Here is a 26,265-nt window from a genome sequence, read left to right as displayed (position 1 = left end):
TAGGCGAGTAGGAGCCACTGGTTGAAAAAGATGGAGAAGGACTATGACAACATCTGACCATTCCAGAGTGTTGGAATGGTCACCTCCCCATCTGTAAGCCCCCATGTGAGAAGAGCATGGGGGAGGTAAACCTAGAGATATTGGGGCTGTCACATGGGCAGCACATGAGCTGCCATGTGGGCAGCTGTCAAAGCAAAGGACAGGCGTACGGCCTGCAACAGGGCCCTATGAAGGACGGGCTGACATCAGCAGGGTACGGCCCCACTGTATGGGGCTGCACGGAGGCTTATCGGATCTGTATGGTGCTGGAGAAGGGCCTGGCAGAGGCACAACAGGGTGGGGGTTACCAGCAGCCTGTCGTCCAGGCATAGGGCTGGTTCCAGCCAGCCTACCATGCCTAGAAAATGGCAGGGCAGAAGGGGGCTGGACCCTATATATATAAGAGGGCATCAGCCATTGAAGTGAGGGCCAAAAGGCCTAGTTGTGTGGGCCAGGGGCCCTGGTTATGAGAGCCCTTGTAGGGCAGTTTTGCAGCAGCCTGGTCAGCCTGATTGGGTCTGCCAAATTCAGGCTGCTGGTCAGTTTTTCCATGCAGGCCCTGGGCCTATAAAAGAGGGCCATTCAGTCCTCATTCAGTCATTCCTTGGAGCACCCCTCTGGACAGTAGACAGGAGCAGCAAAGGGGTAGCCTTAGGCCTACATCCAGGACGACAAGGTGACCCAGGAGAAGCCGCAGACTGAGCTAGAGTGGCAGCCCACCTAGGCTGGCTTCTGGACAGCAAGGTGGAGGGATCTAGACAGAGAGTCTAGATATGCTTGAGGTGGAGCACGCAGGCTCAAAGATCTAGAAGTGTTAGGCTTGCTATTCTGAAAACCAAGGGACAGTAAGTGTGCATGAATTTTAGCATACTAGGCCCTGGGTGCTTGCTTCAAACCATAAAGGGCTTTTCTCAGCCGGCATACCTTGTTTTCAGAGCCAACAACCTCAAAGCCAGGAGGTTGTGTCACATAAACTTCTTCCTGCAGATCCCCATGAAGAAAGGCAGTCTTGATGTCAAGCTGGTGCACTTGCCAATGGTGATGGGCTGTAATGGCAATGACACATCTAATAGTAGTAATCCTGGAAGTGGGAGCAAAGGTCTCCTCAAAGTCAATGCCTTGTTGTTGGGCATACCCTTTTGCAACAAGACGGGCTTTGTGTCGATCTATGCTGCCATCAGATTTCCTTTTTAATTTGTAGACCCACTGGGTACCAATGGCATGCTTGCCGGGGGGGAGATCTACTAATTCCCATGTGTCATTTTTGGCAATAGATTGTAGCTCAGCTGTCATTGCATGCATCCACTCTTTGCTGTCAAAAGCATCTTTATGGCATAAAGGCTCTTCATTGCAAGCTGTAGCAAGGAGTGCAAACTCAAGAAAGTGACCATGCATCTGTCTATTCCCTGATCTTGTCCGGGCAGCAAGAGGTTGATCTTGTTTGCTGTCCCTCAATGTGTCAAGAAGCCACCTGGGAACTTGCCTTTGCTGTCTATTGACAGCTCTTTCTTCAATCACTGCATCATGAATAGTGGGATCATTTTGTGCTAGAAGAGGAATCTGCAAATCAACGTGGGGTGCTGGCTGATCATTGCTTGTTGGAGGGCGTGTAGGAGGCTCATGTTGCTGTTCAAAGTCTCCCTTTGAGGGAAGCAGAGGTAACCAAGAGTCAAAGGCATCAAACATGTCCACTTCTGGCTTAGCTTTGCAGTCCACAAGAGGAGAAGCGGAATGTTCAGCAAAGATCACATCTCTACTGACAATAATCTTCCCAATATTTGGTTGATACAACCGATACCCTATGCTCTCCTGGCTGTAGCCAATAAATATGCATTTGATTGCCTTGTCATCAAGCTTATGTCTCAGCTGAGATGGTACATGAACATATGCAAGAGACCCAAAAACTCTCATGTGTGAAAGTGAAGGCTTCTTGCCTTTCCATGCTTCATAAGGTGTAATAGTCCTCAATGCCCTTGTCAGTGATCTATTCAGCACATAGTTGGCACACATCACTGCATCAAGCCAAAATTTATTGGGCAAGGACTTGGCCTAAAGCATGCATCTAGCCATCTCCATAGTGGACCTGTTCTTCCTTTCAGGAACAAGATTATGCTGAGGAGTGTAAGGAGTAGTGCATGAGTGAACAGTGCCCCGTGAAGACAAAAATGCATCAAACTCCTTTGACATATTCTCTCCCCCCTATCTGTGTTGTGACAAGCTTGGATCCTGATTCATTCTCAACCATATTCAGCCACCTTTGAAAGCATGAGAACACTTCAGATTTGGCTTTTAAAGCATATACCCAGCAATATCTTGTGAAGTCATCAATTAGAGTCATGAAATATTTGTACCCTCCAATGGCATTTGTCCTCATTGGGCCACAGACATCACTGTGCACTTTCCTTTGTGAGAGTTTTGGACAATTCTTTTGAAAAGGAAACCGATGCATCTTACCCTAAAGACAACCCTCACACACATGTTTGGAAACTGTGTGAGTTTGAGGTATATCAACTTGGCAAGAGCTCTATAATTGAGATGACCCATTCTCTCATGCCAAAGATGAGTTTCAGCAAGCTGTGAATCTGAAATAGCAAATGCTTCAATAGAAAGTGCAGCTGAGTGATGATCAAGGTGATAAAGCCCCTTTTGCAAAGTGCCAGTGAGAACTATTGCATTGTCATCACGAAGATCATATACTAAGCATCTGTATCCATCAAATATCACTCTGAAACCTGAAGTGGCAATTGCTGAAATTGAAATCAAGTTGACTTCAATTCCAAGCACAAAAAGAAGATTTGTCAAAGTGACAGTATGGCTTGAAATGGATGTGAGCTGCACATCTCCAATTCCTTTTACAGCATAGGAAGCATTATTGGCACATGTGACAGTCCCCCCTCGAGGTGCATTAGCTAAGGAATGAAACAACTGTCTGCAAGAAGTGACGTGCTTGGAAGCACCACTATCAAAATACCAAGACTGAGCACCATTAGCAGTAAAGAATGCATCAACTTTGGAGGGATCAAAAGAGCAACGGACAGTCCATGCCCAATCATCCTGGAGAGCATGTGCATGTGAGGCATCTGCTGGCTCATGGGATTCAATTGCATGTGAGGCATTGACTTTCAATCTAGCTTTCTTTTTCTCCGAAGCAATGTGCTTCTTGCATTCTGAAATTTCATGCCCTGGCTTGCGATAATAGTTGCATCTTTTCTTCTTTGACTTATCTGTTGTATTTTGAGATGCATTGGAGGAATTGCCACTGTTAGGCTATTTAGGCTTGCCCATAGGCTTGGAAGCCTTGCCTTTTCCTGTCTGCTGTGAAGCAAATGCATGATCAAGAATAGTAGCTTGCCTATTAGCACGACTTTGCTCTTCTTGCAAAAGCAAAGTGACTAATTGATCAAAGGAGTAGTGGTCTGGATTAACCATGGCCACTAGTTGAAGGGTTGTAGCAAACCCTTGATATGTATCTGGCAGCCCATTCAATGTGGTACTGACAAGCTGAGAATTTGGCACCATCTCATCAATATTGGCAAGTTGTTCCATGTGGTCCTTGACCTTTGTCAAGTATGCATCTATAGAGTCACCTTCATTCATGCTGACTTCTTGCAATTGCCTTCTTAAATATGCAACACGTACCTCATTGCGAATCTGATAAAGAGAAGCCAATTTGTCCCGAGCATCCTTTGCTGTCCTGCATGACCGGATGTTTGGAATAATGATTCTCTTGCATGATAAAGCAACACATGAATGTGCATTTGCATCTCTTGCATCCCATCTTGTTTGTTCCTGAGTTGGAGGAGCAGCAATAGGGGTGCTAGAGGATAAAGCATTAGGAGGAATACCCTCTGCAGAGGGACCAGCAGTAGGGGCAGCCACTGTAGCATTGGTTGGCCTCAAATCAACCCCAAAAACAATGTTTCAAAAATGCCTTGCAACAACAATATGTTTTATGAGATAAGACCACATCGGATAGTTGGTGCCATCCAACTTATCATCTTCACGAAGAATGCCAAATAAATCATGAGAGATGATGGCCTACATTGGGTAATTTCTAACACAGAGGGCTACAAAGGCAGAGGCTGCAACAGATGGCGCCTATGTACAAGCAGATGGCGAGGCATTCGAGGCATGGATCTGGCTTGCAAGAGGCGTATTTGAAGCAGCACTAATGGTGGGGATTGCACCAGATGGGGTCAGCCACAAAGGGAGGAGCTTGTTCGACTTGTTGGAGCCAGCTGACCATGCGAGTCGTAGGCCAGACCTAGGGGTTGGGCCCCTGGCTTGAAGTGAGAGCAATAGCCCAGTTTTACGAGCCCCAAATGGGCAGTTTTATGGCAGACAGAGTCAGCCAACAGGGGGTTGGTTCATCCCCCTACTGGGTCGGTTGTTTTGGGGGCAGCCATGCCCTATGAAAGGTGGCTCTTGTCGCCTTATTTCACATAACCTAGAGCAGCCTTCCAAGGAGCAGCAGATCAGCATTATCTGGGCCTCATCCAAGAGGGCTGGAGAGCTGTAGACTAAGCTTGAAGGAGCTGCCCACCTAGGCTGAGGTTCTGGACAGTAAGGTGGAGGGATCCTTTTTGTTGGGGTAAAGGCACTATGGCCACCCAAGTACAGTTAGTACACTTAAGTACAGTTAGTACTTTTATTTGTTAAGTACACTAAGTACGGTGTACTTAGTGTTGTAACCTTATCCTTTCATATAAAAGGTTGACTGTGTGCTAGGGGAGGTACACACATATTTTTATCCCCACACTCTTGTGTTCATCTTGCTTGTGTGTCGGTGTGCTCTTTCTCTCCCTCGCCACAAGTGGTATCAGAGCCTGCCTACCTTCCTCTCCCGTTCGTCCAGCAACAGCGCCAGCAGCAGCATCGATCTGTTGCTTTCAGCAGGGGCCGGCAGCATTCAGCGCTGCCAGCGCCATCAGCCATCGAGGCTATCCGTCGCCAGCAGCAACGCTACCAGCGACGCCATAAGTGGCGACGCCAGCAGCATCACCACCAGCGACGCCAGCAACAACGCCAGCAGCGACGCCCACATAGGCCGCCCACATAGGCGACGCCAGCAGCGGCGCCACCAGCGTCGCTAGCCAGGCGATGCCAGTAGAAGCGGCGCCACCAGCGTCGCCAGCCAGGCGGCGCCAGCAGCTCCGCCACCAGCGCCACAGGTGCCAGCTGAGCTACTAGCTCCAAATTTTGGCGCCAGTACAGGTGCAATTTCTGAGCTCATCGTGAGCATTGTTGGTCAAATGCACTCTCAGTACGTAGATCTACTGTTTATGCCTACTGTGTGAGAGAAAATCTCAACATTGAACTGCAGAATCAAGGGGCTTTTGTAGCCACAGCCAAGCATTGGCTTGTATACGCATGTGTTTGCATTTATCCTCCTGTTTGGAGTTGATTCTTGCAGGATTTGGATGCATTTTGTGACCTACGGGACAATGGAAGATGCATATAGTACACTAAGTACTACATTGTAGAATTGAGCACTGATTGTGCAAGATAAATTGGGGATTTTGCAATTGGAATGCATATTAGTGGTGGGGAAGCAACTGAATGCCTTACAGTGATCAGTGAAGCGGTACATGCACTAAATTCTCAGAATTTTGCTTCCAGTCAAGGGGCTTTTGCCTAATTCTTGTTCAACACTGTGTTACACAGTTTTAGGGGCAACTGGAAGCTTGATGTTGACAGTTTTGAACAGTTAAACAGTCAATTTCTGATTCTGTACTAAAAAGTACAGTCAGGTACTGTTTTGTGTCAACTACTGGACTGAAAACAGTCAATTTACTGAAGTACAGAGTGCACAAACTACTGCGGTTTTTTTTACTGTAATAGCAGGGCAGATGCTGTTGAAAATCAGGGTACTGCTGGATTGTACAACAGAGCATTTATTGATGCATACAGTTCTGCTGTTCTGAATCTGCAGCAAGCAGTAAACAGTCAGAATTCTCTGATTAAGTGGGAGAAAAGTTGCAGGTGCAGGTCCTGTTTTTCGTTGCAGGAATTTTTTTTTTTTTTTGAGCACAGTACAAGTGCCTGTGTGCACTTTGTTTGCAAGGAGTCAGGCACCCAAGTGTGGGTTATATTTCTTGCTGATTGTAATGGCTTCATCCTCGGAATCTTCTCTTCTCAATATTAAAAAGTTGCAGGGTGCTGCTAACTACCTAATGTGGAAAAAGATGGTCCTGAATGTGCTAATTCTCAGGCAGTTTCATGCTCCTATTATACACAAAGGTGTGAAGCCCATTGGCACAACTGATGATGCTTGGGCACTAGCTGATCTGTCAGCAAAGTCCATAATTGAATTGTCACTCCATGAGAGTGTTGTTTGGAATGTGGATGGTGAAAAAACAGCCTTGGGTGTGTGGAAAAAGCTACAGGACACATATGAGCAGCAAAGTGTAGCCACAAAGATATATTGGTTGCGCAAGTTCTTCAATCTGAAGATGAAGGAAGGGACCTCCATGATGCACATCTCAATGAGTTTAATTCAATTGTCACTCAACTTGCAAATCAAAAGTATGTGGTGGATGAGGAAACCAAGGGTATGGCACTCTTGATCTCTCTTCCTGAAAGTTGGGATACATTCACCACAGCTGTAACAAATGCAAACACTTTCATTAGTTTTTCAGATATCACAGGGCTGATTTTGCAAGAAGAGCAGAAGCTGAAAGCTCAAGATGCAGTAAAGCCTAACAATGCCTTAAATGCAAGGGGGAGAAGTCAGCAAAGAGGCAAATCTCAGGAAAGGGGAAAAGGGAGGAGCAAGTCCCGCTCCAACAAAGATGTTGAGTGCTACTACTGTGGCAAAAAGGGACATACCAAAAAGCAGTGCTTTAAACTGAAAAATGATAAAAGAGACAAAGCCAAAAACACTGATGCGTCAGATGCAAAGGCAATTGTACCAGTAAGCAATGGTAAGAGCAGTGTGAAGATTGAAGAGCTTCATTCTACACACGGTTATGACAGTGAGGGAGAGGTTCTATTTCTCTCTACTTTGGATGCTCATTCTCTCCATGCAGGAAATTTTGCAGACATGCACTCTTGGATCATTGACTCAGGTGCCTCATTCCATGTTACACCTTACAAAGAATTGTTTGTAAGGTATGCAGCAGGCAGTAATGGAGTCGTTTTTCTAGGGGATAATCATGCATGCAGTATTGTCGGTGTTGGAGATGTCAAGCTTGTATTTGCTGATGGTACTCAGCTTATGCTTCACAATGTCAGGCATGTACCCGAAGTCAAGAAAAATCTGATTTCTACTGGCATGTTGGATGACGAAGGTTTTGTGACCAGCTTTGGTCATGGTTTCTGGAAGGTCACCAAAGGTGCCCTGGTTGTTGCCAGAGGCTCTAAGGTTGACACAATGTATACTCTCCATGCTAAAGTATGTAATCATGCTGATATTCATGCCACCGAGCTGCCGAATATTTCTATGTGGCATAGCCGGATGGGACATATGAGCATAAGTGGAATGGAGCAATTGGCTCGTCTTGGCTACTTACCGTCTCTTAAATTTTCTGATTTAAAGTTTTGTGAGCACTGCATGTATGGTAGACAGTTACAGTGTCCTCATAAAAGGAGATTAGGACATAAAGATGCTCAACTTGAGCTTGTGCATACAGACGTGTGTGAGATGCCTAGTCCTTCACTTGGAGGTGCACGGTACTTTGTCACATTTATAGATGATTCCACAAGGAAGGTGTGGGTGTATCCTCTTCGATTGAAGAGTGATGTCTTTCCAGTGTTCTAGAAATGGCTTGCTATGGTTGAGAACCAAACAGGCAGAACACTGAAGTCTTTGCGGTCAAATAACGGTGGGGAGTATATGTCTAATGCATTCAATGCATTTTGTGATGCTAGAGGTATTAAAAGAGAACTCACTGTTCCTTACAGTCCAGCGCAAAACGGCACTGCAGAGCGTATGAATAGAACCATACAGGAAAAGTCCCGCTCTATGATGTCACATGCTGCTTTACCTCATGGATTTTGGGCTGAGGCTGTAAAAACAGCAGTACACCTCATCAATAGGTCACCAAATAAAAGACTAGATGGCAGAGTGCCAGAGGAGCTTTGGACAGGAAAACCTCCTTCCTATAAGCACTTGAGGGTCTTTGGTTGCACTGCGTACGTGCATATACGCAGAGAAGATCGCAGCAAGCTTGATCCTAAGTCTCTTAAATGCATTTTTCTTGGATATGGTGACAGTGGTGAGATGGGTTACCGCCTATGGGATCCTGTGAATAAGAAGCTAATACGCAGCAATGATGTCTTATTTGATGAGTCATGTATGTTTAAGGCAGCAGATAAGCCTTCTGATGCTTCAGAGGTTGACATTGATGACTCGGGACATCCTGTACAATTCAGGCAGGCTGCGAATCAGCCACAACAGCAGCGTAATCAGCCAATGCATGATGCTGCAGCAGGTCCAAATGGACAGCCCGCAGTGGCGGAAGATGTACTACGGGACATGCCACCTTTGGAAGACCTCCCAGGCATAATTCTGCAGCCTGATCTACTGGAACAGCCACCTGTTTTAGGTGAGCAGCAAGTTGGACAGCAAGACCAATGGGTCCGAAGGTCCACTCGACAAATGAAACCGCCGGACAGATTTGTTCCAGGAGCAGATTTTATTATGCTTACAGACTGTGGAGAACCTTCCTGTTACAAGGAAGCCGTGCAAATGCATGATAAAAGGCTATGGGAACTAGCCATGAAGTCTGAAATGGACAGTCTCCATAAAAATGGTACTTGGGAATTGGTGCAGTTGCCTAAGGGCATGAAATTACTGCCATGCAAGTGGGTGTATAGATTGAAAGTCACACTTGGATAGATTGAAAGTCACACTTGGAGCTAAGCCAAGGTATAAAGCCAGGTTGGTTGCCAAGGGCTTTAAGCAGGAGTATGGTGTCGATTTTGATGAGATCTTTTCTCCAGTGGTTAAGATGACCACACTCAGGATTGTACTTGCTGTGGTTGCATGTGAGAATTTGGAATTATGCCAAATGGATGTGAAGACAGCCTTTCTTCACGGTGATCTTCATGAGGAGATCTACATGCAGCAGCCAGAAGGATTTGCAGTCAAGGGCAAGGAGTCACTTGTATGCAAGCTTAAAAAGAGCCTTTACGGGCTGAAACAGGCACCAAGGGAATGGTATAAGAAATTTGATACCTTCATGAAGTCTCAAGGTTTCAGGAGAAGTGATGATGATCACTGCTTATATACCAAAAGGGCTGCAAATGGCAGCTTAATCATTCTCATTTTATATGTGGATGACATGCTTATTGCTGGTAAAGCTCGTAAGGAACTTGATGACCTTAAGAAAAGATTGCATGAGGCCTTTGATATGAAGGACCTTGGTGATGCAAATCACATACTGGGAATGCGGATACGGAGAGACAGGGGACAGCGTTTGTTGTATTTGTCTCAGACCGAATATATTGGCAAAGTATTGCACAGGTTTCATATGGAGGGGGGGAAGACCCTTAGTTCTCCATTGCCTCCATATGTGAAACTCAGTGCAATGGACAGCCCACACTCAGATGCTGATAGGGCTGAAATGGCCAAGATTCCGTATGCTTCAGCTTGTGGCAGTCTCATGTATGCCATGGTTGCTACTAGACCTGATATTGCGTTTGCAGTGGGAGTGGTTAGCAGATATATGGCAAATCCAGGCAAGAAGCATTGGAATGCAGTGAAAGGTATCATGAGATACCTGAAGGGCACACAGGATTTGTGCATATGCTTTGGCAAGTGAGATGCAAAGGTGCATGGTTATGTGGATCCAGATTTTGCTGGTCATCCAGATAACCGGAAGTCTACTACCGGTTATGTTTATACATTCACTGGAGGTGCAGTGTCATGGATGTCAAGGATGCAGCAGTGCATAGCCTTGTCTACCACGGAAGCTGAATATATTGCAGCCACAGAGGCATGCAAGGAGGCCTTATGGTTATCTCGGCTAGTGGGAGACTTGGGCATTACAGGTGATATTCCATTGTTGCATTGTGACAGTCAGAGTGCTATTCAGTTGGCACACAATCCTGTCTTTCATGCAAAGACAAAGCACATTGATGTGAAGTATCACTTCATTAGGGAGGTAATAGATGATAAGCTGATTCAGCTTGTCAAGATTCACACAGATGATAATCCAGCAGATTTGTTGACAAAAGGCTTGCCTGCAGAGCGGTTTGCACATTGCCGACAGTTGATGGGTATAGGTTGAGCCTCATTTATTTTTACTTGAGGGCATATTGCCTTTAAGTGGGAGGTTGTTGGGGTAAAGGCACTATGGCCACCCAAGTACAGTTAGTACTTTTATTTGTTAAGTACACTAAGTACGGTGTACTTAGTGTTGTAACCTTATCCTTTCATATAAAAGGTTGACTGTGTGCTAGGGGAGGTACACACATATTTTTATCCCCACACTCTTTTGTTCATCCTGCTTGTGTGTCGGTGTGCTCTTTCTCTCCCTCGCCACACTTTTGACATAGAGTCTACCTATGCTCAATGGAGCACACGGGCTCAAAGATCTAGAGGTGCTAAGCATTTAGGAGGAGAACCTTCTAGTTATGTATCTTGTCCACTTTGTGGACGGACAAAAATATAATGTGTTGCTTCTATATTTGTCTCTAATTACATTCTATTTGCAAGTCAGCACATATGCATGAATGTTGTAAAGTACACACACTTGATGAAGCATTGATTCCATAGTGAAACACTTCCCTATGTAATTCCTAGGCTAATCATCAGTCTTCCGCTACAGGACCCTCTGTGTGAGAGGTCACTTTTCTAACATGGTATCAAAGATTTGACGGACGTACTTGGGAAGTGGATCTTAAAGACAACGACTTTGCTGAAGGACGACCTTGATGCATTGCTCGGAGGAATTGGCCGCAGTTGGTCAAAGGACGAGCTCGACGAGAATGGCAAGGCTGTTGCGGGTATGCTCCCTTGGAGCTACATTAGTTTTGTGACTACGATGACTAGAGGGCAAAAGGCAGCCAGCGCCGATGACTTTCGAGGAGCTGGTTCCATTGTTGTTGTAGCAAGAAGCTCGGAAAAAGAAGTACATTGGTACGAACAAGGATGGCAAGGCTCCGATAGCTCTGCACACGAGCAAAGGCAAGGGCAAGGGTAAGCCTGGCAAAGGCTAGCCGGAAACTGACGACGGAGCGCACTCTTTAGAAGAAGACATCAAGAAGAAGAGACAGTGAAGAGGTGCTTCTATTGTGACATTTTGTGAAAGATTGTAAAAAGAAGAAGGCTGATCCGAAGAAGGGTGCCAGCTCAGAGTTAGCTCAAGTGGCGATAGGAGAACTTTTCTTGGTGGCCTCTCCGTGTGCTGCTGAGATTAGATCTAACCTCGGTGTAACTATTAGGATGTCAGACATTGAGGAATGGTTAGAAGAGGAGTCAGGATCATGTGTGAAGGTGATGGATAGCGACGAGTGCCTGGAATTATCTTGGTTCTTGGCTAGGGTTGCCGAAGTAGAGGGGCATTCTTCGAGAGGACTTGAAGACTTTGGGTCAGACGGTGACTATGACTTGGAGGGGGACAACAATACAGAATCACAGTTGAAGCTTTACGGTCTAGGTAAACTGGATTTGTGCTTGGGATATGATATCTCGGTATGGTATTTGGCTGCAGATCTAGCCAAATGGAGGACGGGTAGAAACAGACCTTGAGAGCTTGGTGCCTGGAGAACTTCAGGCTGTTCATCCATCATATAGTAGGGCCGTACCCTGCTGATGTCAGCGTGCCCTTCAAAGGGCCCTGTTGCAGGCCGTACGCCTGTCCTTTGCTTTGGCAGCTGCCCACATGCCAGCTCATATGCTGCCCATGTGACAGCCCCAATATCTCCAGGTCTACCTCCCCCATGCTCTCCTCATATGACCATTCCAACACTATGGAATGGTCAGATGTTGTCATAGTCCTTCTCTATCTTTTTCAACCAATGGCTCCTACTTGCCTAGGTCCAGTTTCGCTTTTGCACACCACTCGGGTACACAAGTCCATCTTTGGTAGCACTCCATGACACCACCACCTTCAATCACGAACCAGACTTCGAGACTCGAGCTTTGTAGGTACCAGTATCCTCCACCTACGGAAACTTATCGGATCTGTACAGTGCTGGAGAAGGGCCTGGCAGAGGCACAACAGGGCGGGGGTTACCAGCAGCCTGGTTGGCCAGGCACCGACCAGGCATAGGGCTGGTTCCAGCCAGCCCACCATGCCTAGAAAATGGCAGGCCAGAAGGGGGCTGGACCCTATATACGTAAGAGGGCATCAGCCCTTGAAGTGAGGGCCAAAAGGCCTAGTTGTGTGGGCCAGGGGCCCTGGTTATGAGAGCCCTTGTAGGGCAGTTTTGCAGCAGCCTGGTCGGGCTGATTGGGTTGGCCAGATTCAGGCTGCTGGTCAGTTCTTCCATGCAGGCCCTGGGCCTATAAAAGAGGGCCATTCAGTCCTCATTCAATCATTCCTTGGAGCACCCCTCAGGACAGCAGACAGGAGCAGCAAAGCGGGAGCCTTAGGCCTACATCCAGGAGGACAAGGTGACCCAGGAGAAGCTGCAGACTGAGCTAGAGTGGCAGCCCACCTAGGCTGGCTTCCAGATAGCAAGGTGGAAGGGATCTAGACAGAGAGTCTAGATATGCTCGAGGTGGAGCACACGGGCTCAAAGATCTAGAAGTGTCAGGGTTGTAGTAGAAGGACCTTTTGGTATTGTATCCTGTCCTAGTTTATGGACGGATGGAAATATAAGGTGTTGCTTCTATATTTGTCTCTGAGCATTGTGTATTTACTGGCTTGCACATCTATGCACATAAGTTAAGAAGTTCATGATTCCACACCCCACACGCACACTGTGTGAGCTTCTGGGCATTACTATCAGTCTTCCACTGTGCGTACCCTTTGTTGGGTAATTTCTAACACATAGGGCTACGACACAGGAGCTACTAGAGTATCGTCATCGATCTGTTGGTATTGGGCCAGGACGGGTCAATGAGAGGGGGTGTTGGGATGGATAGGTCACCTACCCATTTGTAAGCCCCCATATGAGGAGAGCATTGGGGTGGGTGAACATAGGGTTTGAGAGTGCCACAGGGGCAGCATCATGGCTACCATGGGGGCAGGAATTAGACAAAGAAAAGGATGTTTGAGGGGGGCTGCCACATGGACAGCAGCAAGGCTGTCATGTGGGCAGCACGTCTAGAAGAATACCTGGAGCCTTCCAGGAGCATGGATCAGCATTGTGGAGTAGGCAACTGACAGAGGCATGTCCAGGAGCAGGGTAGTGGTTGGATGGAGCTCCAGAGAAAGGCGGTGATGCTGAAACAGATGGCGCCTATGTACAAGCAGATGGAGAGGCATTTGAGGCATGAATCTGGCCCGCAAGAGGTGGATTTGGAGCAGCACAAATGGTGGGGATTGCAGCAGATGGGGTCGGCCACAAAGGGAGGAGCTAGTTGGACTTGTTGGACCCAGCCGACCATGCCAGTCGTAGGGAAGACCCAAGGGTTGGGCCCCTGGCTTGAAGTGAGGGCCATAGGCCCAGTTTTAAGAGCCCCACAAGCGGCGGTTTTGTGGCAGACAGAGTCGGCCAGCAGGGGGTCGGTTCATCCCCCTACTGGGTCAGTTGTTTTGGGGGCAGCCATGCCCTATAAAAAGGTGGCTCTTGTGGCCTTATTTCACATAACCTGGAGCAGCCTTTCAAGGAGCAGCAGATCAGCATTATCTGGGCCTCATCCAAGAGGGCTGGAGAGCTGTAGACTAAGCTTGAAGGAGGTGCCCACCTAGGCTGAGGTTCCAGACAGTAAGGTGGAGGGATCCTTTGGACATAGAGTCTACATATGCTTAGTGGAGCACGCGGGCTCAGAGATCTAGAGGTGCTAGGCGTTTAGGAGGAGAACCTTCTAGTATTGTATCTTGTCCAGTTTGTGGATGGACGGAAATATAATGTGTTGCTTCTATATTTGTCTCTAATTACATTCTATTTGCAAGTCAGCAAATATGCATTAATGTTGTGAAGTACACACACTTGATGAAGCATTGATTCCATAGTGAAACATTTCCGAGTGTAATTCTTGGGCTAACTATCAGTCTTCAAGATGAAGGTGGTGCGGGTTCAACAGGCGGCAGTTGGTCAAAGAACGAGCTCGAGCAAGAGGGCAAGTCTATTGTTGGGAATGCTCTCCCGGAGCTATAGTAGTTTTGTGACTACAATGATTTCAAGGGAAAGGGCAGCGCTGGTGACTTTTGAGGAGCTGGTTCCATTGCTGCTGCAACAAGAAGCTCGGGAAAAGAAGTACAATGGTACGGATAAGGAGGACAAGGCCCTAGTAACTTAGGACGGGTGCAAAGGCAAGGGCAAGCCTGGCAAAGGCAAGCGCAAAATCTAACGAAGGAGCGGTTTCTTCAGATGAAGAGAACAAGAAGAAGAGAAAGAAAGAAAAGGAATGCTTCTGTTGTGACGAGCGAGGGAATTTTTTGAAGGATTGCAAAAAGAAGTAGGTTGATAAGAAGAAGAAGAAGAGTGCGAGCTTAAAGTCAAAGGAATCAGCTCAATTAGTGGTCACAGAGGAACTTGTGAAGGTGATGGACAATGATGAGTCCCTAGAACCATTTGAGTGCTTGGCCGGTGTTGTTGATACAAAGGGGGATTCTTTAACAAGACTTGAAGACTCAGGGTCAGATGGAGGCTGTGACTTAGAGGGGCACAACATAGAACCACAGATAGCTCATTTCCGCCTCTATTCTGCCTCCTCCTTGCAGTCATTAGTTTTTGTTTTGGCTGCCTCCATAGCCAACCACCTTTTCATTCTTTCCTGCCTCCATTGCCGCCTCTTTCCTCATAGCTAGACGCCTTCATTTGAGTCCCTCAAGAGCAGTAGGTGGCTCTATTGTTTGCTGCTCGGCAGTTTCTGCAAGGTCACACCTGCATGCGTGGTTTCCAAGGCTCCTTTGGAGCTCTTCATTACCGTTTTTAGGGTTCCTAAGCTGCTGCAGCAGAGCCGACCATCTGTTCGAGGTTTTGAGGTTATTTACGACTTGTTTTGAGGCTGCTGCTGCACTTTCGAGCCATTTTGAGGCTGCTGCTGCATAACCGCCTTCAATAGAGGCATTTTCGAGCTGCTTTGGGGCAATCAACACATCTACATCAGCTGTCTTGTGCATCAGATAACAGCTACAGCATTCGGAGCTGTTGTGGGGAGCTGACTTTCACTTCAGAGACCAGCTGTTCCGTTTTGGTACAACCACACTCGCTGAAGCACCTCGGTGTATTTTGGAGCTATTCTGCTGAGCTGCTTTACAAATTTTGAGGCATACCTTTGCTTCTCTCAGATTTGGGTTTTCTTTTGGAGTGTCTCTAGGCATTTATATTTGTTCTTTTGCACACAAGGAGATGTTGGTTCTTCATCTTATCTTGCTGCCCGCCTTCACGAAGTCCTCTTCAATCATGACTTCCTTGTCTTCAAGTTCTATCCTCGTGGAGAAGTTCAAGGGGGAAGGTTTTCCCACATGGCAAACCAAATGCAGCTGCTCCTTATGCGTGAAGGAGTTTGGAATGTTGTTGAGGATGACCAGGTTGAGTTACTTGATCAACAACATCAAAGGATTTGGAAGCAGTAGAATTTTAAGGCCATTGCACTCATTGGTCTTTGCTTGGCCGACTCTCTCATCCATCATGTGGATTTCAAGTCGACAGCTAAGCAGATTTGGAGTCACCTCGAGACCTTGTTTGGTAATAAAATCACCAACTCTAAAGTCTTTCTGAAGCTCAAGTTTTATGATCTGAAAATGGAAGAGAGTGATTAGTTGAGTGATCATCTAGCCCGGTTTCAATCTCTTGTTCAACAACTCTCAAGTTTGAAAGGTGTACCTGATGATGAAGATAAAATGGCTGTCCTTATGAAGAGTATGCATGGAATTTCTCACTTTGAGCACACTCTTGAAGTCCTTCGTCTTGCCATATCACGTTTGATGATATGGTGGCACTCCTCATTGAGAAGGACCGTTGCAATATGGAAGCCGCTCTCGCCTCTCCTGGTGATCATGCATTTGCATCCACAAGCAAATGGAAGACCAACAAGAACATTATTTGCAGGTTTTGCAAGAGGGACACATTGAAGCCTATTGCTTCAAGAAGAATGAACAAGAACAAGAGAAGGATCATGCCAATTTTCTGGCTAAAGACCAAGCTGAACCAGAAGAGCCCCCCAGGAGATACATGCAGCTACAACAGAGGTTCACGGCCTCTCTCTTGACGGATCCTTTCAACCAGGGTTGGGGGCTTTCTAGGCCCCTATGCTATGCGTGCTTGTGTTAAGTCAATAAAGGTTCTCAGCCTTGAGTTGTCTCTCTAAAGTGAATGTATTTGGAGTCAATAAGAGGTACCCTACCCTGGGTTGTCCCCCAAAAGAGGTACTTTGTGCTGGGTCGTCCCTCTAAAGTGAATGTATTTGGAGTCAATAAGAGGTACTCTGCCCTAGGTTGTCCCTTCAAAAATGAATGTATTGTCTTTTATGTGCTAGTGTGTGACTAGCCTATATAAGGCTTGTGCTTCACTTATCTTATCAGACTTGATGAATGAATGAAAGCCTTCTTCATGTCTTCATTTGAGCATCATTTCCTCACACCCTAACCTTCTCTCTCTCTCTCTCTCTTCCCATGTTTCTAACACCCTGAGCCGTGAAGAAGGGATATCAGTTACTCTAGAGTCATAGAGAGTTTCAATGAACCACCGGGGTACTTTCTGGCAACCTAACCCTAAACTCTCCCCTGCGGCCTGCACTGTCCGGGTCACTCTTGGGTAGATTATCTAGAACAACTGTTGGTAACTGTGGGGGATCAGGATAGAAACATCAACACTATCATCATCCATGGTTGTAAGACACGTTAAGACACGACTCGTTAGACACGCTTCAGACACGAGTGTCTAAAGTGTCTTAAAGATAAGACACGTAAGACACGCCATTGTGATTATAATAATAAATATTTAATTAATATATATGTATAAGTATACAAATGTACAACTTGCTAGCATAGCACGCTGCTAGATTCTAGAAGTACAATAAGCTACACTTAAACAATGCAAGAAGGCACTTGTACAATGTAGTTAAGAGTCAAGACTCGTTAGTCAAGACTTAAAACTTAAAGTTAAGACTCGCGACTCAAGAGCTCGCAAGTATTAAGTACTTAAAGGTTTAAATGGACAATAATCTTGTCACATGTGATATGAATGAAATCTGCATCTCGATACATATAATTGAAAGGAAACTTTCGACTCTCAAGACTCAAATCTCTGAAGATTCATCCTAATCCGAATCGACGAGGTCACTGCCACTACTAGATCCAAAGTCACCATCGATGATAGCATGGCTAAGTCAAACTCAATGTTGTTGTTACCCCCCACCCACCCCAAAAAAAAACAAGATTGTCTAAAGGTGTCTTAAGGTAAGACAGGTGTCTTAAGTGTCTTACGATAAGACACGAGTGTCTTAACAACCATATCATCATCATCATCATTATCATCAACTGGCTCTGCAATAAGGGGTGACTACTCCTCAATCATAGTGGATAAAATCTGTTCATAAAAAACGGCATCCGTATTGAGGACAATCTCTCGCCTCGAAGCGTCGTACAATTTGTATCCTATGGATTGATAGTTGTACCCCACAAAGATCATTTGAGTGGATTTAACATCCATTTCCCCCCTTTTTTTCTTGTGAATGTGGACAAAGGCATCACATTCAAATATAAGATACATCAGGTTTCCTCCCAAAATAGTCCTCAAAGGGAGTTACCTTCGAAACAACAGAGGTCGGAGAGCGGTTAAAGATATGTCCTTCTGTGGCTGTAGCCTCTGCCCAGAGGAATTGAGGAACCTCACGATGCGCTAGCATGGTCCTAGACATTTCCACCACGGTCATGTTCTTCTTCTCAACTACCTCTACTTTAGAGGCAGTTTTGTATTTGCAAATCCCATCTGAAACCTTTTGTCACAAAAAATTCCTCAAAGACATGGGAATAGAACTCTCCACCTTTATCAGACCTTAGAGTTTTTACAGTCAACTCATTTTTCACAAGAGCACACCATTCCCTGAACTGGGAATAGGCCAAAGCCTTTTGAGCCAGGAAATAAATCCACATAAAGCAGTTGAAATTGTCAACCAACATGACATATAGCGCACCTCCAAGGCTAGGAACTGTCAGAAGTCCACAGAGATCCACGTGAAACATCTCCGAGTTGTAGAATCCCGCCATGAAGCTTGCTTCGGAAAGGCCTCTCAGAGTCGCTTCCCTCGAATACAAGAATGGCATGAACCATGCTTGCTGACCACATCAACTAGACCAAGTACCATTTGTTTCCGGGGGCAGCTCTGCATAGTGCTTCAACGTTCAGGTGACCAAATCGAAAATGCCACAAATCACTGTGAGGGGTTGCTGTGATCTAAGACAGAGCGGACAAAGTATAAATAGCATGATCCACCATGCAAGTGTAAACTACCTTGCCGGTTGCTTTATCCATGACCTCCACAGTGTTCATTGAACAAAACAGTCGTGCCAAGTCTGCAGGTCTCATATACCAACAATAGATTGAAATTAACGGAGGGAACAAACAATACCTTTGAGAAATGCATCCCCTCTCTGCTGTCGGGAATGATTTTGAGATCGCCTTCACCATGAACTTTGATGATAGATTGTCGCCGATGTAAATGTCACCCCTTGAAACCACAAAATTCTAGAGTCTGTTGGCTTGGGATGGGCTCATATTGCAAGATGCACCACTATCGACAATCCAAGTCCTGGAGTCTTTGGCCTAAAGCGCAACCCCCATTGCAACAAGAGATGCCATAGAATTGAGAATCTCAATATGGACAAAGGCCATAGTACTGGCTGCAGAAGAAGAACCATTACCCTTATTGGCTATTTGTAGAGGGCACTTCCTCCAACAGTGACCTTTTTGGCCACAATGATTGCTCGAATGCTCCGCCTTGAGTCCTTCTCTGCATCTGTCTTCTTGTTGGAAGAGGTCCTCCTTCCTTGGTTTTTTTATTGCTGTGGAGGAGCCAAAGCCTCTGAGCTGCTACCCTTGGAAGGCCTTTGAAACCTCTCCTGATCTAGCACCATCGGTACCAACTCTTCCCAAGTCTACGTATGCATCCCTCCACTGGTGATCAAGGACGAATAAAATGCAGAGTACCATGAAGACAAGTGCGAGAGCAAGGTAATGGCCATGTCCTCGGATGATATTTCCTTCCCCGCTGAAGACTTTCTTGCTGAAGCTCATGGAGCTTGTTGATGTGCTCCCGCTTCCGCATCGATGAAGACTTTGCAGGATTCAACAACTGCATCTGAACTTCCAGAGACAATCTGCTAGATTATAGGACTGCAAAACGGACTCCATCATGACCCGTTAAAACACTGTAATTACTTCCATCTAATTGACGGTCTACTGGGAAGGTGGGTAATACGGGAATCTTCACCTTATTATCAGCCATTTCTGCTACGGTAGCCATGTCAGAGGGAAGAAAGAGTATGACAGAAAGAGAACATTGGATGGGAAGTTAAGAGAAAGGGGACGGAGGACTGGCAAAGGACAAGGAAGAAGCTTGCACGCAAGAGTACCTTCAGATCCTTGCAGTCCGGCCTTGGAAAACACCACCTCTCAGGTCTCAAAACACCCTTCAAACAGGTCGCCCTTTGCTGTACTCCCAAACAGTCTGAACCTCCTCGCACTTTTCTTCAAACTGCTCCGAACAGCAACCCAAAACACCTCACAGCCCGTTGGCTCCAAGTGCCCTTCACTTATCAGGTCTCCAGCCGACCTTTGGTTCTGATACCATGTGAGAAGAGAGAAAGAGAACTGCACAAGGAAATGACGAGAAACAATGAGGGGGGGGGGGGGCAGGAGCCCCTATATAACCACTTTTGCTAACTGGCCGATTGGAGGGGGCGGTTTGGCCAACCCAGGGCCGAGCCAAGGCGGGCTATACCCGACGAGCTGCTGGTCAGGTGTCTGGCCACAGTTGGGGGCCAGGTTGACACCCCAACCAGGGCGCCAGCTAGGTGCCAGCATGGCGTCCTGTTGGTAGCCCCTAAATGAGCCAGGGGGTGGATGAATTCGGCCCTGCACCTCCCTGTACCTGTCCGCAGCTGCTGCATGTCCAAAGCAGCGCCTGGGGGCGGGTGAAAACAGCCCCGCACCTCCCTGCTCCTGTCCACAGCTGATGTGCCTCCAAGGTGGCTCTGCATCCATCCCCCTCTATCTTTCACAGGTGGGCAGACCCACAACAATGGCCCTCACTCTACCTCACATGGGCGGGCAGACCCACAACAATGGCCCTCTCTATGAGATAAAATCTCCCAGCCTAATAGATGGAGCAATCCTAGATCCATCATCTCAAACTCCTTCGAGAGAGCAGCCTTTGTCTTGGCGCTGCGCCTACCCTTGGAGATTGGTGACATTGGTGGGGATGTTGTAGGATGGTTTGTGGATGATTCATGATTCTACTCACCCATGATTCAATAATGCACTGTTTGTTTGTTCTTAGTTCTCTCTCTCTCTCTCTCTCTCTCTCTCTCTCTCTCCACACACGTACCCAGGCACCACCTGCACTGGCATGGGCAGGGCCTCTTGGGAAAAAACCAAGAAGGAAGAACCAGAAAGTTTGGAATGTGTGAGGTCAAGTCCCAACTATCAGTTCGACAAGATGGGTGGCTGTCTGGCTCGTCCTGTGCAAACTGAATTCCAAAAAGGAGGGAATTTTCACCCTTATAGAACTAAAGGGGGGATTGGCACTGTTGCACGTCCTCCTACAAATGAACTGAATATCAGGGGATGTTTCATTCTCACGAGTCACTCCAGACTGAGAAATCTGGACATGGGGGGTTGGACATGACACAGAAAACTTGTAAACTGACAGAACCTTGCAGAAAACACTCTCTCCCACACTGGTCGACACTGAAACCTTCAAACTGAGATAACTTTGAGCTCTAGGACTCGGTTTGAGAAGCAACACAGACCAAAGTCTTCAGAAAACAAGACAGCTATGGCTGAACACTAACAAGAGACAACTGGAGGCAACTATGGCCTGAAACGCATACACACTGTCCTTGAACTTTGCAAAGGTGGAAGAATATAAGACTAGCACTATGGTTTGAGCTGGAAGCAAAGTGGGAGCACTGTGGCTCTGATATCATGTTGGGAGAGTATGAGAAAGGTGGGAGAGGTGAGAGGAGGGAGCCTCCAAGACAGCAGGATGCTATACAATATGGACTCTCTATTGAACAAGATAAAAAGTACAAAGATATGTACTGAACCCTAACTTAGAGAACCCTAATGGTCTCTTCACACTCAGCCTGTACATTTGGGACAAGGTGTGAGGGTTTCTTCAGATTTCAAGTAGGTAAAAAACTTTGTGAAAGGGTTGTAATTGAATAATATTTATGTGTCTTCATCTTTGATTGTAGGAATCTGTGCCCAGGCCTCTGGCCCAGATGGGAGTAGCTGTGGTGGGCATTTTGATAGTATCGTATCTACTCCAGTCAATATTTTCGATTTTGCTGTTTGTTCTGGTGAGTTAGATCACAGAGCAATCACATAGATTGGATCCTTGTTCAAGTAGTCAGTTGATCTCAGAAAAGGATATTATGAAGTGCACTGATGCTTGTGCTTTGTGAGGTTCAGGCCATTGGAGGTGTGAGTTACTTTATCTTCCTCTATTTGAATAAAGATGATGATCAGGGAAGTGGTGGTTCCGATGGGGGTCGAGTGGATGGATCTACCACTGATAAAACACTAGAAGAAGCCAGGAGAATCATGGAAAAGTACAAATAGCCTGCTAAGTTGGGGAATTGGGCGCTTTGGTGTAGTTTCTGTATGGCCGATGTTGGAACGCCTTGCTTTTGCCATCCTCAAATAGGAGAGTCAATTCATAATTGCAATTCCATTACTGTGCAATATTTATATTTACAGGCTCTGAAACTGACTGCATAACATCTTTTATGGATTTTGCAATCTAGCAAGGTATATATACCGGAAACCATGTGCGTAACCAGATTTCTTTCCTATTCGTGCTGAGAATCCTTTGAAAACCAGTCATTTATATATGACCAGATGGTGCCAATACATGTAACAATTTAAAGCAGTCAATCTCTAGGTCTGTTGCAATGGAATTGTTAAAGTTTCATTCCAGCTCATGGGAATTCAAGATTGGGATCTGTAAAAGGGAGGAGGCAACACAACAGATCTAGCCCTGACAGGGCTGTTCAGATGTTTTTGATTTTTCCTTTCTTGTGCATTAGGGTTTTTTATTTCATTGACTGCATTAATGAGATAATTGGTTTTTTGTGTGTCAAGAGGGCCGCACACCAAATATTTTTAATAGTAGCTTGACCATCTGGAAATTACTGGTTATCCTTCACTCTTTTTTGCTTTCCCTGGAATATATGCAAACCCTGGGTCCTATTACTGGTGTCTCTCAGGTGAAGTTATGTTGCTTCTTAGTTAGGGCAAAATAATTTTCTGAGATGGTGTGGTTGGAATAAAGTGTCCTTGGGTTCATTTGTGTGAAGTCTAGTAGATGCTTCAGCCTCAAGGATTGATGCTTGTTGAAGAATGGGATAATTTCTCCCCCAACCATACCAATTGTAACGCTCAACTTCGTTGGCTTAGGTGGAATGGGTGCATCCCTTGGATGCACCGAACACTGGTCTACTAATGGTCATGTTGTTGAGCTTTTGTTGCTGTAGTGGGGACTCCCATTTGTAATTTTACAGGGGCAAAAGGAGTAGAAACGAAGTCCATCCCTCGCTCTGCCATTGAATACTTAGCAGGAACATAGCAATAAGAGAACCTATCTGAAATGGATTAAAGAATTTATGAGGGCCCTTGCTTTTATGCAATTGAGGAACATGAGCCGATTGTTCCACTACTAATTGACTGAGGACTCAAAAGCAAACAAACAGATCACGAGTGTTTGAATAAGCAAAGCAAATGACCTCCAAACGTATTAAGGAGGCATGGCACATGACGTTTAAAACTATCTTCATATCTAGGATTGGTGAAAATCTTGTTTGATCCTATTTGACCATCCTAGCGGAATGAAGAAGTTTTTTATTAAAAAAATCACACAATTGTTTGCAAGAAATGATTTGTTATTTGTATGAAACATGATATGGAAAAATATAGTGCATAATTTGGCTAAGTTGAGAACTACATTTGGCACTCTTACCACCTTGATTGAGCATCTTCCAAAGTAATAACACACACTTTTTTATAAAAGGGGACCAAAGGGCTCAGAGGGTCCATGCCTAGATGCATGTCACAACATATGAAAGACCATCATGTATAATATTGAAGCTGACTTTGGCTTTCTTTCACATCATTAATCCTTTTGAATGCCTTTCAAAGCTCTATGGAAAACTATTAATACATTTTGGAGACCCCTAAGTCTAAAAGAGACCCCCTTAGTTAATGGCTTCAATTTATGTATCTAGTTAGTGTCATGTACGAAAGGTAACCACATGATTCAAAGGAGTTCTAATGAAAAAACTTCCCCAATGTACACTTTTTGTAACTTGTGTGAGGAAACATCATACCATATAGACATCCAATGTGAATACAAATTTATTCAAAAGGATGACAATCATATATACATCATATAGACATCCAATGTGAGGCACGCACGCATGCACGTATGAGCACGCGCGCACACACACACACACACATAGGCACACTCATGCACACATAGGCGTGATATTTGAACCCAAATTTTGATCCATGCCAATCTTGTGAAATTCTTCATTTACTATGTTTTGTTTATGTTCAGCACTACTCTATATGACAATGGGTTAATCCCATCTGTACACCTTGGACTTCTGCCTGAGTCTCGTATTTCTTGATCCAATCCCTAATCATATTGGTCATATCCTGCTTCTTTTCTATTTTACATATTATGTTCCTCTCTCACTTTTAAACCATGTGTGCTATAAAATCTCCTAAGATGTTAATTTTAATAGGTTTTAAATCTAGTTCAAAAGAAATCTCACCTTGTCATGATAGTGCTAAGTTTGTTGTTGCTTGTCCCCCCACTTGGTTCAAAATCAAATCATTTGTCACCCTTGCACTTTTTGCATGAATTTGGGGTCCAAAACCATGACTTTTTGTTTTCTTTCTTGCCATACTATCTCCAAAATAAATTCCTTCACTTGTATATGGGCAAAAAAGGCCTCGTCGGTCACTTATTCACTTATTATTATGCTTAAGCCCTTATCAATCCATGGAAATTTTGTAGAGTCACCCTTATTGTGGCTACGTAGTGGGTAGGTAATGAAGAAGGCAAGGCAAGGAAATGAACAAAGGGAAGCTCCAAGTGCATCATATTATTGGTAATCCTTTCAACTATAGTTATTTTTGCAAAAGTGGTCTTCCTTTTTTTTATGTGAACTACTTGCTCATCCTCAATCATCACATGGATAAGCTCCAAGAACTTAATGGTGTACTTGAAAAGGAGTTTGAGGTCATAGACTTGGGACTTCTTTATTACTTATCAAGCATAGAGGTATGGAAGGAATTATGCATGACCTTCATTTCTTAATACAGATGTTTCCTAGAATTGTTTTTTTCCTTTTTTGGGGGGCAAGGGGGGGGGGAGTCATCAGTAGAAATTAGGCTATATAATGGGCTTGGTAAAAATTTTTACTATAACAAGCTCTCTTTAAAGCTCCCAAACTCCATAAATTTAGACTGTAAAAGACTTGCTTTAAAGCTCCTTATTTAGAACTATAAAAGGCTATCTGTAAAGCTCCCAAATTCAAACTATCACCTAAATTTAAGAAAATTGAGTGTTTTGAGGATAGGTAGTCACAAAATCCCTTTTTTCATGAACTTTTTATTGAACTATGAGGGTTAAAAGTGTATATTATGCTAGAATACCAAAAATATTATGAAAATATATGCTTAATTATGATCACTATCATGCATATACAAGGTATATATCGACAAATAAACTTTAAAATTGTAAATAAAACTTTAGCCTTATTAAAAGGTTAAGTATATCTACATCATGTTTGGCAAATGAGCACCCAATCAGGCCAACAATTTCCAAAGGGGTCACGAAATCATGTTTAGTGAAGGAGCACCCAATGGGGCTAACAATTTCCAAAAGTCATTCGAAACAAAACATTGCTCCCTACACGTCTAGAAGGATTTTGTGTGCTATATAGTTACTGTAATGAAGGTTGGTTCTAAGTTGATTGAGGGATCACCCAATTAGGCTAAAGTTCCAAAGGGGGCACCCTCCATCGCCTCTGTACACTTGGCTCTCCAAATATGCCATGCTGCGATGCTAGCCAAAATCTCCCAAGACATGTCTACTGAGGCATGAGCAGCTCTGAAAGGAGTGAGGGGAACATCCTAGAGGGAACAAGACACCACTGAGTGTCACCGTACAATGAAAGCTGGATCTAGATCATGTCCCTTGAAAAGCACCTGTGGGCTAAAAGAGATAACCAAGCCACTGAACCCCAGGTCATATAGAAAGGTGTTGTATGAAAGATGCTGAAAAATCCTAGCAACACGTTTCCAGATCGTCATCACTTGTCTGCACTCCCAAAGGCAATGCTGTACTGACTGAACTGCCATGTGACAACGAGGACAAGTAGGGTCAGCCTTGAACCTGGATCTCCACAAGTAGGGTCAGTCCCGAACCTAGATCTCCACAGGTTCACTGCAATCCCTCCATGAATAGAAAGCCAAAAGAAAAGAGTGATCTTTCTATTCCTGAGGGATTTCTAGAACCTACGCCAAAAATTCTTCTACACAACTGCGGAAATCTGAAAACTATCCCAATGTGGTGCTCTAGAGGGATTCCAACCTCTACTACTCAGGTGAAACCTCCAGGAATTTCTAATTGTGTAGCGAAATAAGGGAAAGCTCTTCTCTCGGTGCCCCTCATCAATCCATTCCCACTCCCCTAGGTCCCACTGCAAGAACCTAATAGGGGAACCACCATACAGCCAGAGTCTCTAAGACCTCAGTGCAAGGAGAATAGGATTAGGGTCAAGATACCACTGTGAATAGGGCTGCCTTAGTCCATGAATCCTGCAATCTTGATAGGCTGAAATGCAACCTCCAAAAGAATATCATCAGAAGATCTGATAAGTCTAGAACATCAAAGACAAGGGTATCCTCATGTGCATCCTGCAATGCAAT

At 45.2% G+C, this 26,265-nt stretch overlaps 1 protein-coding gene across 1 annotated transcript in view; it reads left to right on the top strand.

Moving 5' to 3' along the window:
- Nucleotides 1-22,440, top strand: part of LOC147904837 (uncharacterized) — a 33,659-nt gene extending 11,219 nt beyond the window's left edge. The window contains exons 3-4 of the mRNA XM_087395759.1: nucleotides 21,522-21,626; nucleotides 21,739-22,440. Coding sequence (XP_087251885.1) covers nucleotides 21,522-21,626; nucleotides 21,739-21,888 — 255 coding nt within the window. The 3' untranslated portion in view covers nucleotides 21,889-22,440. The remainder of the gene's footprint in view (nucleotides 1-21,521; nucleotides 21,627-21,738) is intronic.
- Nucleotides 22,441-26,265: the final 3,825 nt, after the last annotated feature.

Source organism: Dipteris shenzhenensis, chromosome 2 (assembly GCF_047967505.1).
Source record: "Dipteris shenzhenensis isolate YYH24624 ecotype China chromosome 2, Dip_SZ_1.0, whole genome shotgun sequence".
Taxonomy (NCBI): Eukaryota; Viridiplantae; Streptophyta; class Polypodiopsida; order Gleicheniales; family Dipteridaceae; genus Dipteris; species Dipteris shenzhenensis.
The sequence above is the reverse complement of the archived record's forward strand: the minus strand, read 5'-3'. Positions and strand labels throughout refer to the sequence as shown.